At 40.7% G+C, this 12701-nt stretch overlaps 1 protein-coding gene across 2 annotated transcripts in view; it reads left to right on the top strand.

The window, feature by feature from the left end:
- STAC (SH3 and cysteine rich domain) overlaps window positions 1-12701 on the top strand; it is a 73341-nt gene that overhangs the window by 48196 nt on the left and 12444 nt on the right. For both annotated transcript variants that reach the window (XM_042817622.1, XM_042817623.1), the window contains exons 6-8: window positions 3880-3952; window positions 8751-8815; window positions 9717-9805. In XM_042817622.1, coding sequence (XP_042673556.1) covers window positions 3880-3952; window positions 8751-8815; window positions 9717-9805 — 227 coding nt within the window. The remainder of the gene's footprint in view (window positions 1-3879; window positions 3953-8750; window positions 8816-9716; window positions 9806-12701) is intronic.

Here is a 12701-nt window from a genome sequence, read left to right as displayed (position 1 = left end):
GTAAGTATCCCACATCTTTCTGCCATTTTCTTTGTGGAGAAACAGTACTTATTCATTCACAAGAGTCCACAAAACTTGTATGTCAAGCTGTAAAACGAATACACACGAAAAGAAAACACTAACAAACCCGTTCCCAACTCTCAAGATGAAACAAGAAAACACTATTTATATAAACTCAGTATCTTTTAGATGACTCTTGAGAAAAAGAGAAAAATACAAGCTAAGTGAATAATCTTTTATTCTTATGAGAGAAATGTCACAGATTTAAGCTTCTCTCGCCAAACCTCAAATGTTGACAGGTATTCTCAACCTGTTATAACCAGACAAAGAGATTTTCACCTCCCTATTAAAACTTATCATTCATTCTCCCCCATCACTGAAGTCAGTTTCTTCAGGACCATGGCAAAAGAGCAGAGAATGAGGACAAGGGAAGAAAGAGTTCCTTTAGCTCTGCTTGTTGTAAATCCCTGCTTAGTTCAACACTACCACTTGACAAAAGAGAAAAACAATATTTCAGCACTGCTGGTGTCCATGAGGTCAGACTATCTCTTCCATTTTTTTACCAAGAGATTCTCCCACATCTCGAAAAGCAGTCACAACTAAATGCTCCACAGACTGGAGCTGATTATCATGTCTAAAAATTATACCCAAGCTATCTGACAATCTTTCCTTTGCTCACATCAAAGAAAAAACTTACCATGCACAGGAAAACGGTAAGACTTTGTCTCCAGGCCTCCGGGCAAATATTTACATGTTTAAGTTAAACTTGAGCTAAAATATAGTTATGTTTGGTAGAGTGTCTTCCAAGGATTTAAAAATATACTCACTCATATGAGTGAGTGGTAACTTCAGATGACATAGGTGGTCTCTAAACAGATATTCATTTCTCAGATGGGAAGAACACAAATTTACCCAAGAACTAAGTGAAATCTGCAAGGGATTTATTAAAGGACGTGTCCTTCATCCACTCTGGTTTGCGCCTTAGAAGGAATTTGGTAATTTTCATTCTTTTTTAAAACCCAAAGTGACTTCACCACCTGTCACATTGTGATTACACTTCTTTCTTTCAATTATTTCATTTACTTGAAACAGAAGTTCTACAAATGCAGTTATTGCTTTCTAAATCAATAAAGCCTTGCATTGAATTATGAATGACTACTCAAGCGTAGAAATCATGAATGCTGTGTTTTCCCTAGAGAAGTGATCGTAACTAAGTAGGCTGTGGGTGTAGAATGAGGAACGCAGGTTCATTATGGGAATTTCTGCAGGGTAGTGAGGCTGAGAGCAAATGTAAAATGTGTCAGCATACAGGAAATACGAAACACTAGAGGACTGAATAAACAGGCACATGAAACCACAAATTCTGCTGGTGCAAGCCTGTGGATTAAGTCAAGAACAAAAAACAGGGACAGACCCGACCTTGATCAAAATGATGAGTACATAGAGCTTCACAACTGCAATGTGTGACCGAGGAGCAGGCACTGACCAATGGCCAGAGGAGAGAGTGACAAAGAGCCCTTAGAGCCCAGGTGAAAATGCACCAGAGCATGCAAGCTATCGGTGCCCATGCAGTTAATAACACTAACTAAAGGGACTAAAATTCTTTCCCTGTAGTCCTCCCTACTCACTTCTGTGCTGCTCTTCTCCTCTTGAAACAGAAGCAGTAATGCACCTGCAAGGCTCACAGCATCACTGAGACTTTGCAGCACAACTGTGCTCTGACCCTGGCAGCTGAAGAGTGCTTCAGCATTCTGCCATGGGACAAACCAGGGACATGCTGATAACTGGGTTCCTACCGCACCTCACAAATGTGTCCAAGCCATGAGAGGTTAGCTCAGGCTCAGAGCAGTATAGCTGTAACTGCCAAGAATAGTTAACAGCAAAGGCAGCAAGCCCAGGAGCCGTGCCCTGCCTCTACAACTTCCAGGACTGAAGCTCATGTCTGCCCAGAGTGGAGATATCATCTTGCTTTGAACTAGCCAAGGTATTTTTAATATGACTGAGCGGTATGGATGCACCCACTGTGATTTTCAGCCTGGATTCTGCATTTCCTTTAAAAGAAAGTAGCCATATGTTCCAGATTTACTACCTACTGCTTCCTTCAAAAATGTGCTTCTGCAACCCACATTTATACAGAAAGTCACTTGAGGTGATATAAATGTGATTCCAGTTCTTATTAGTCTTCTCAAAAGCAGCTCTGTACCTCTACCATTTCCACTAGACACTGTCATATACTTCTTGTCTGAAAAGTCCTTAAATGTAAGTGATGTTATTTCAGGAGGTTTTGGATTAATTGTGTGCTGAAGAGACAGTCACTGCACATCCCATATACAGTAGTATCCAACAAAGTATGAAGCTAATCAGTAATTCTGATGCTAGTTCATGAAAACTGAGGAGAATACCACAACAGCAGGCTGAAAAATAGTTGCAACTTTCTATTTCACCAAAACCAGTCTTTTCCTCCCTCACCCAGCGACTAACAAGCCCTGGCTATGCTCTACTCTGACTCATCGTTATCATTTCTATCCCTTCTCACCCAGGGGTGAGAAGGGTGCAAGACAAACATGACCTTTTCCTAACGGGTGAAGTCTAAAAACATTGCATGAAAGAAAATAAAGTGGAAGGCTGTGAAAATAGTAAGAGAGACATGATAATCACAGGATACCTACAGCATAAATCTACTGTTAACTTTGTCATTCAGCAGTATGCTTGCAGTGAGAAGTAGCTCAGAAATAAAATTCCTAGGAAATATAATAAATTGCGAATATATTTTCTAAAATGAAAGTATTTTTGTCAACACTAGTAAAAGGAAAAAAACAATATAAAAAACTATGAAGCAATTCAGATTCTGTACTCCCTACACAAAGGCAGTGGATATTCCTCAATTTTATTTTTTTTAATGAAATGCAAGCAGAGGTCTATAAAACACCAGATAGAGGTGTGTATTTTATATAATTGTAGAGTGTCATGGAATAATTAAGTTAAATCCTTCTGTCTGTCTTAAGTGTCTGTTAACAAGAAGTAAATAGTGCTGAGGACCATATGAGGACTTAAAGTTTTTCATATTGGCTACACTATCTTCAGTCCTAGTCTTCAGTTTAAAGTTTTGTTTGTTCGTATGGTGATGTTTTATCCAAAAGTCGTAGGTGGGAAGTTCAGAAAGAGAAGCTCCTTAAGGTTAGATTCGGACAGAGCTGTTTGGCGTGGCTCCTGGTTCCTGTCAGGCTATATATACATGGAGAAGCCAACTATTCAGCTGAAGAATCCAGCGCCTTACGCAGAGCGCATTTGAGAGGCTTGGGATTTTGTCATCCCGTGTTTTCCTGTGCCCTAGAACAATGGGTTCCTAACCATGATTGACATTAATATGGAACACATAAGAAATCATAGTAATTCTAACAACAATATTTGAGCTTCATTTATCCCTAACTATACCAGCCAGATTTTAAAAAGAAATTGAAGGCGGATATTTCAAGGCTGATTGCACGACTCCAATATACTTCTCCTCTTTTTTCCCCCCAGAATGTTAACAGAATTAAAATCACACTTCTCTTACAGTTATATTATTGAAAAATGTGTTCAGGATTAATAAATTGTCGGTCAATAATTTCAATTCATGGCCAGTCTCTTCTGTAGTCAGCTATTTAAAAAATCTTCATCATCTCCAATCTCCCCAAACTTCTGTTTTATACAGACACTCAGATTGTTTAAGACAGTCAATTATTCCTTAACTTTCATTTTACTTTACTCTGCAGAAATGTTTTGTACTGAAGACAGGAAATTTTCTCTAGGGTCCTTTGTGTGCTTTTATTGCTCTCTATGAAGCAGGTATTTGTTGTGCACCACCAGATTCCCATCTCGTTTGCTCTGTCTCTGCAGACAGCTGATCTGGCTGAAGTTCCTGAGGAAGCCGATAGCAGCCTTGACATAAGCAGGAAACGGAGCAACAGTGGTGAGTGCTGCTAGGCCAGGATGGCATCTTTGCATGCGTTGGCCTTGTGCAGAACCTATTCCTGGTTTTGGAAGGGAGAGGTGGGTGAGGCAACAAGCTAGTGAAAAAATTTGGGGAATGCTTTGAGTGCCAGGGGAGATCCAAGCCACTGTTTGTTCTGTCCAGACCTGACACTGGGTAATGTTCAGGTCTATTCCTTATCTCCTGTGCTTTGTAACTCTAGTCACTTAAAAAGTTTCAGTTTCACATTGGTAAAGTGGAACAAAAATAAGACTTTTTTTCCTCTTTCCATATGTCTGACTTGTCTACATCTCTCTATATACCACAATCTCTTTGGTATAAGAAATGAATCATATAATATCCCTATGTCTGTAAAATATACATCACAATGAATCCTGATTATAATTGCATCTTCTTATTACAGCCACAGAACATGCCCCCATAATATTAATAGCCAATTCCTTTGTCTGCTTTTTAGGAAGTAATGCTTTTACATTAGCAGACCAGAGCTGAGTGATGAAATCTCAGCTGGTGTGGGATGGCTGTACATGACCTCCTTTTTGAATTCAGTCATGGCAAGGGAAGCAATAAGTACAAAGTGGGTTGGAGCATTTTAATAAAACTTCAGGCCCAAACCATCAATGTCTTCTCTAGCACAAGGAGGCTACTTTGGTAAATTTAACATGAGATGTGCACTGCAAAAATAAATCACACAGAACATAGCTTTTCTTCTGTTAGACCCCTTGCGCTCCTTACATACAGCTGGCAATTCATGTAGGTGAGATGCCAGCTATAACTGTTCATTCCCCTTTCATGCTGTCTCCTTCTTATTCCTTCCTTTCCAAGTGTTCCTTTCACTTCTCCTCACCGTGTTCAGTCATCTCCTCCCTTCTGTTTTATGAACATCCCATCTATGTTACCTTCTTTCTTCTGACAATTTATTTAGGTTTTCCATCTCACCAATGTGTGTTGATCTCACTCGGTTAAAGATAAAAAATTTAACCTACTTCACATTTTTTAATCCTGACCACCTGAGATTAATTTGGCCTTATCTGAGTTTCCTGATAACTTTCCTTCGTTGTTGAGCAACAGTTTAATTTCTGAAACCAAAAGAAACTTTTTTGCTGTAAGACTTGCCTTCACTGAATGCACTAAGAGGCATTCAAGGAACTTACTCAAAGAGATTAGTTTAAAAACCCAGCATGTGTCAAACCCCCAAATAACTTCCGTGGCACATTAACAATTCCTTTGATCAGCACTGGCTTTTTACAATCCAGCCTTCAGAGGCTCGGAGTATAAATTATGCATCAGTCACTCCAAAAAATTTCCCCTTGGTAGATTTTTAATAAACTGCCCGTGCTGTTTGCACAAGCTGTGGAAATGGTAAAAATCCTTTTCAGACTGTCAAAATCTCTGGGTTTTTCAGGGTGCTTTTGGTTGTGTTTTTTTTTTTTCCTCTTTCCTTTTTCCTCTTTTGCTGCTAGGGCAAGCAAATATGAAAGGAGATGGATTTATGTTTTGTAGAGACATGAACAACAGAGCTGCGTGGCTTTCAGACTCCAGTGCCTCCTAGAAATATCCAGAGACCATGAACTAAACAGAGATTAAAAATTTAACAAAGTAAATTCAAAATGTTGCTGCAAGGTGATTCACCACTCCTTTTTCCTCTGCTGTCCACTGTCTCTTTATGAGGCAGTTCCACATTAATGCCTTGATGAATCAGGTTATTCCAGTTATTTTTGTCCCAATAAAAACCTGCATTCTGCAAACAAGATTTCAGGAACACGCGTATTTGAGCCTCTTTGTTTAAAGAGAAAAAGCAGAAAGGACTCATCACATGTGGCAATGGAATAAACTCTATAGGCATATGACAGCAACTTCAGGGGATGATGGATTATTCCAGGCCCTGGCACACAAACCATCCAGCAAACTTGCCTTGTTTACAGTTCTAAGATGACATACCTAATCACCAGCCCTTCAGCTTCTTCTAAGCCAGTTACACTCCTGCACTGCTGTGAATTGCTATCTGTATCAGAAGCCCCCCAGGCCAAATTATACTTTAAAAAGTATGTACAAGCCTGCTATCAGCAGGGATTTCAGCAAACCTGGGACAATTTCCTGGCACAGCCAGGTTTGGTGAGCACTTCCCTACATACACAAGGATGTGAACCCCATTCCAATCTCATGAAGTTCAGTAAGGCCAAGTGCAAGGTCCTGCCTCTGGGTCAGAGCAATTTCAAACACAGATACAGGCTGGGCAGAGAATGGCTTGAGAGCAACCCTGGGGAGATGGATTTGGGAGTGCTGGTTGATGAAAGATTCAACATGAGCCAGCATTGCATGCTTGCAGCCCAGAAGGCCAACCGTATCCTGGGTTGTATCAAGATGAGTGTGACCAGCAGGTTGAGGGAGGTGATTCTGCTCTGCTACTCTGCTCTCATGAGACCCTGCCTAGAGTACTGCATCCAGTTCTGGGTCACCTAACACACGAAGGACATGAAGCTGTTGGAGCAGGTCCAGGAAAGGGCCACAATGATGATCAGAAGGCTGAAGCACCTCCTCTTTTAGTACAGGCTAAAAGAGCTGGGGCTCTTCAGCCTAGAGAAGAGATGGTCTGAGGAGACCTTGCAGCCTTTCAGTACCATAAGGGGCCTACAGAAAAGTTGGGGGGGAACTTTTTAGAAGGGCATTAAGTGACAGGACAAAGGGAAATTATTTTAAGCTGGAAGATGGCAGATTTAGACTAGATCTTAGGAAGAAATTCTTCACTGTGAGGGTGGTGAAAACACTGGAACAGGTTGTCCAGCAAGGCTGTGGATGCCCCTCCATTGAAGCATTCAAGACCAAGCTGGATGGGGCTTTGAGCAACGTGGTGTAGAAGGAGGTGTCCCTGCCTATAGCTAGGGGTTGGAACCAGATGATCTTAAAAGTCCCTTCCAATCCAAATCATTCTATGACTCTGTATGGTCCTTGTGATACAAAGATGTGAGCTGCGGAGGGCTCACCGACCACAAGGTACACGTGAGTAACCAGGCTTTGTTTTCTGAACCAAGCAGAAATTCTCCCAAACGTCCTCTGTTGAAATGCCTCTATATCTTCTTCTGAAAGACTTTCTGCAAGTCAAAATGGCTCCTAGTTACTCAACTCACTCACTAGAGCTTGTCCAATTTTCTTACCTCCTTCTCCACTGAATGAAAAAAAAGTGGAACATAGAAACATAAGTAGGACTTCTCTACACAGATGCCAGGAATATGCATACCCGTATGCTAAAGGATACTGCAAAGTGTTTTTTTCTTAAAAGTTCTCCCTTCTAGTGCTGGTGACAGTGTGCACAGTCAGTGTCCCTCCATCTCAGGACTTGGTGAAAGGCACAGTGAGGCCTCCAGGTCAGCCACAATCATAAGCGCTTGGAGACAACTTGGGGCAGTTTCAGGCTAATGCATCAACTCATATACAGACTTTGCGTTCACACATTAAACTTTATGACTTCAAAACTGTATTACATTTTATCAGAGTATGTGTGTTTTTGTGTTCTCATAGCTATGTGTCCCTTTGCAGAAAATCTCTCACTCATGCTGTGTCTACTGTTTTATCTATCTCCTCCTTTACAAGGAAGAACAGCACAAAATCTAAGAACAACTGCCTATAATCAAGGAGCCTTACTATTTAACTCAAAAAACTTCTTCAAAGACCTTGACTGGCTGTCATTGTCAGTGTAGAATAGCCACAGTAATATGTTTTCATGGAAGAAAGGTGAGAATGTGGAAGAGGAGAGAGAGAGAAGGGAATTCAGCCATTCAGTGATTTCCTGGCCTCTTCTTTTCTCCAGATACATGAAAGCATTTCACAAAGAAAGAAAGAAAATACACTCCAGCAATCATCCTGCTACTTATTACTGCTTTGGAGATTTCCAAATTCTTGTTAGAGACTAGTAAACCACTTGAAACACTTGCAGGGGTAAATGGATGGAGGTGAGGCTGGTGGTTCTAGCTGCTAAAGGACTCCACGTAGTACAATCATATTCAGACTTTATCCAGAAGCATAAAACACCAAGCAATTGTTAAAACATAAAGGGGGATTCAATCAATTTAATAAAGCCAGAATGGTCTTTCCAAGGAGGTAACTGAGGACAGATATCTGTCATATCGCAAAGCAATTATGAATATAGCATAATTGATTTGTATCAGGTACCAATCAGGTCAGTTACAATCTGTGATTCTTGGTTTATTCCAGGAGTTTCTGATTTAGTAACTTAGAAGCACATTTTCAAACATACAGACCATATGTATATCTTTCAAACAGACAACCCATCTCAACTTATGGTTGAGGTGTTTCTAGTATCCCTCTGCGATCAGATGGAGAGGGCACAGCCAGTGCACCCAGGCAGAGGTTGCTGAAGAGAAAGAGCAAAGAAGCCCACTGAATACGTGGAGACAGAGGATACAGGAAGAAGGGTTCTTAGCTGCAAAATTCTCTCAATAATGTTTGTATACAACCATCATGTTTTGCACTTGCTTTTCAAATGGAAATTCTTCTGCTCTTAAACACGAAAACACAGCATCGAATGTGAAGAAAAGGCTTCAGGACTTTAAATAGTAGTGCAATTCAGAGACTTAAGTTCTGTGCTGCACCTACCTATAGGTCTTTTGATCAAAATTCAGGATAGAAACGGGTTTGAGCCAAGTTCAGTGGAATACCTGGTTTTGTTGAGGGAAGAGCTTAACAAAAACTAAGCTGGCCTTGGTGAAGTGAAGAGCCTTAACCTATTCTAAAATGTCATGTGTTTGCTTTATTTTAGTGTTTACATATTCCGAAAATGGCACAGAACACTTTGGAGAAGAACCAAAAAGTATACATTCCCCGGTATGGCTAAAAACTTTCTGAGAACGCAGTTTGGATGGGAAGACATGTAGAATATAAATTGGGGAGGACTTTTAGCTGTTAAGTTGTGCTGGGACTGCAGGGGGCACTACCTAGAGCAAACATCAATATCTGCCTGTCACGTAATTGTTCCATTTCCGGAAGCTGGTTGGAAGCAGTATACAGGACTGGATGGCTTTTTGGTTGACCAAAAATGGACCTTTTTATATTCCTGCGTTCACTATGATTTCATGTTATAAACACAAAATATCCAGTGTGGAGGCTGTGTCAATCCAACAGAACAGCAGTAACATAAAAATCACAGACCTGACATAATTTGGAAGATTACCTGGCATTTGGTTTCAGTGCTTTTTTTTTTTTCCCCCCCTGCAGATTTCCAGCAGAGAGGCAAAAGAGTAGCCAGTCTTCTCTGCAGGAAGCCCAGTGCAAATAACTTTCTATCTAAGAAAGTGATTTTCCCTCTCTATTCATTGGACTTGTGCACTGTACAGGTTGAACTCATCCATAATGAGACCTTTATAATAGACATATTATATAATGCTGCCCAGTATACTGCTGGGCTTGCAACATTCATATGTTAATGAGTAAAAAGCAAGCTCACATTTTCAGTCTCACCCAAAAGACCAAGTCAATATTTCTGCCAGAAAATTGATTTGGGGGTTGAACAACTCTTATTTCTCCATGAAGACATTTACAGTCCTCCAAGATTGTGAGATTCTGGCTCATCTCTTAGAATTACAGAACTTGATTCCTCACTGTAACAGTGCGAACAAAATCCCTGGGTTGTCCAGTATCAATAAGCTCCAGATACGGGGCCATATGTTACACTTAAATATTTGACAAACAGATGCTTACATTTTCTCATTATTATTTTTTCTTCAAGGGACCATTTTATAAAAGCACGTTACAAATGAACACCTATGTTGCCTTGTACAAATTTGTACCACAAGAAAATGAAGACTTGGAGATGAGGTAAAGCCCCCAAATATTTATTATTTGATTTAATGCATGCAAATTAAGGCTTATATTGCTATATATGACTTGAGAGAGAAGGAAAGGAGATTTATTCTGACTTTTTCCTGGACATTTTTAAATATAAGTACTTGCAGATACAAATTTATTGGCATAGGAACAAATCCAGCAACCACTTCTTTTTTGGCAAAGGCACAACAGATAAAATGCTTAAAAGGCACTTATGTCACTTCAAGAGCGTATAATCAATGACTATACAGATATTATAATTAAGAAATATACAAGAAAGTTAGGCTAAACAGGTTATCACACCAAAGAAGAATAAACAGAAAGCTTATCTTTGTCCTGGGCTTGCTGAGAAGACTCCAAGAGAAGCAGTCTCCAAAAGAAACCCTTCCCACGTGGTAGTCAGCTCTTAAATGGGTCTAGGAGAGGTGCAGCCAGGCTCCACCCCTTCCATCAGCACAGCTGTGCAAGAGCACAGCCTTCACCTGTGCTCTGAGGGCTGACTCATTGCTTGCCTCAGGTGGTCAATCAGAGGTTCAGGCCTTGATTCGGCAGTTCCTGTGCAAGGACTAAGGGGGCTTTCCACTAGAAAATATGCAGTTTTCAGTTGCTTTGTCATTTTCAAACATAAATTTTCAACTAGGAATTCCTCGCCCGCTGTCCTGCTAATGCTGAATGTTTTGCAAGTCCTGTTTGATTTTTCCCCCTCATTCAGATTATGGATGAGAAAAAAAGAATGATTTCCAGCAGATGGATGGCATTTTTTTCACGCTAGAAAATGCATCCTGAGCTTTGCAAAGTGTCCTTCTCAATTATTAGTTTTTAACACTTCCTGCCTCAGTTCTGCATCAGTTGCTAGCATCTCAAGGTCTAATCCAAACTCACCGAAGTGTAAGAGCAACTTTTCTTTGAGTGCAATAAGCTTGACTCATGCTGTTCATATTTTGAGGGCCTTCTCAGAGCTGCTGACTTTAAATGTGTCAGTTCTCTCCAAGGCATTCTCTACATGATAACAGTCGTGCATTTGCCACAAAATTTAAGGAATTGCCAGAGAAATGCCCCTGTTGTCAGCATCTCCTTTTTAGTATTCCCAGCTGTATCTTCTCATTGCTCTGGGAAGAACGGGTGGGATGTAAGGCAGAAATAACAAGTTTCCCTGTCATTCAGTTTTAGTAGCATTTTCTGATCATTATGTTAGGCATGACAGCTCTTCAGGAAATAACCACAGGCTATGGTGACCTTTAGTGCAACTTGCCAGCCACTCTGGTTGAGGGATCCCGCTTTGCATCCAAGTCCTTAATAGGTGTATTTCAGTTTGAGCAATTTTCCCTTGGAGAGGAAGTCCATTCAGACACATATCCTCTGGCATCCTCAGCCAGACACAGAAAACCAGAAAATGCATCATTCTCCAAAACTCCCCTGTCCCTCCTATAGAAGGCCCAAACAACCTATGGCCTACAACCTGAATGGTCACTAGTGACAGGCTCTTTCCATGGAGACAAGAGTCAGGCTTTGGAATATCGTCACTAGGCTACAGCAAAGTTATCTGTCCCATGACCAGAAATTCAGTAATACATGGATTAACACTGTTTCATAAGTGATGCTAAATAGCTAGTAATGCAGTTTGCTATCTGCAGGGCAGGATTCAGGTCATTTGGATGAATTTTTGTTCAACAAAGTTGAGTTTCTGGAGATGGGTTCAGCACAGCAGTATTGTGAAGATTTGATATGTACTGTCCTGGCAGCCCAAGTCAGGGATCGACTGGACGCTGATCATCTTAACAGAAGGAAGAGAACTTGTAGAGGAAGGAGGTGAGCTGGAAGGAAATGTTAAGGGAGATTTGTGGAGATCTGAGCACTCATATGAGGGCATGAAATGGGCAGGAGACTGCTGCAGCTGAGAGGTGACAGTCCTGATCTCAGCAGCAATTCGTATTTGACATAACCTTGATTCCTTCCTCAGCAGCAGAAGCAATCAGTCTTGCTTTCCAGAGCTCTGGCTTCAGTAAAAAGGGATAGTCCAGTAACAAGCTTATTCTACGAGATAGCCATATTTTACAGTGCCTGAAGTAAGTTCTGGAGTAAGGCACACAGGGTTTCAGATAGTGCATTATAAGCGCCTATCTTGGCACCTACTGACGTCTAGAACACTGAGGTAGAGCAGAGTACTTGTCCAGGGCTGTGATGCAGAGTTAAAAAAATAGGGTAAGTCCACAGGACCATTTCAATAAGCAGTAAACACCCAGCAGATTGCCCCCTATTAGGGATTTTGCAGCCTAAATCTATGCAGGAAAAATAATATAATATAGGTTCACCTGGAACTTCTATTTATGAATCCTTTCAGATTAGAGAAATCAATGTTAGTCCTGTACTAAAAAGTATCAGCTGAATTTGCAGGTCTTGTATGTAAAATCTCAGTGCTCAGATCACTGACGTGGAAGACTTCAGGTTCAGTTGCCCTCTTCCTCTGACAACTTGAAATTTTTCTTCTTCAAAGTTTTTTTCTACTCAACAGGCTGGAAGGTATTTAAAAGGTGGAATTCTCTAAATCTTTCTTGTTGAAGATGTTCCTCCTTGCAGTGTCAGGGTGCCAGTAACATTACAGCCTGTTCACTTTGGAGTGACAAGTTAGGCTCCTTCAAAACCCAAGTATCTTATACTAAATATTAACTGGACTTGGATGTCCTTTCCTTTGGACAGAATTCTTCCTTTGGAAGAATTTTTTTACCACAAGAGTACCAAGTCATCTCTTTTCTCTAGCTTCCTTTCTCACAGCAAGAACATTTAATTATTCCAAGCACAATGGAACAGCTTCCCAAAGAGAGAAAAGCCTACCCTATTGCCTTATTGATAGCACCTTTGAAACCTAAAAATTCAGGTTCAAACCCCG

The sequence above is a fragment of the Centrocercus urophasianus genome, unplaced genomic scaffold (genome assembly GCF_019232065.1).
Source record: "Centrocercus urophasianus isolate 14NV4802_14NV808 unplaced genomic scaffold, USGS_Curo_1.0 seq_16, whole genome shotgun sequence".
In the NCBI taxonomy this organism is placed as follows: domain Eukaryota; kingdom Metazoa; phylum Chordata; class Aves; order Galliformes; family Phasianidae; genus Centrocercus; species Centrocercus urophasianus.
This window is presented reverse-complemented; position numbering and strand designations above follow the sequence as displayed.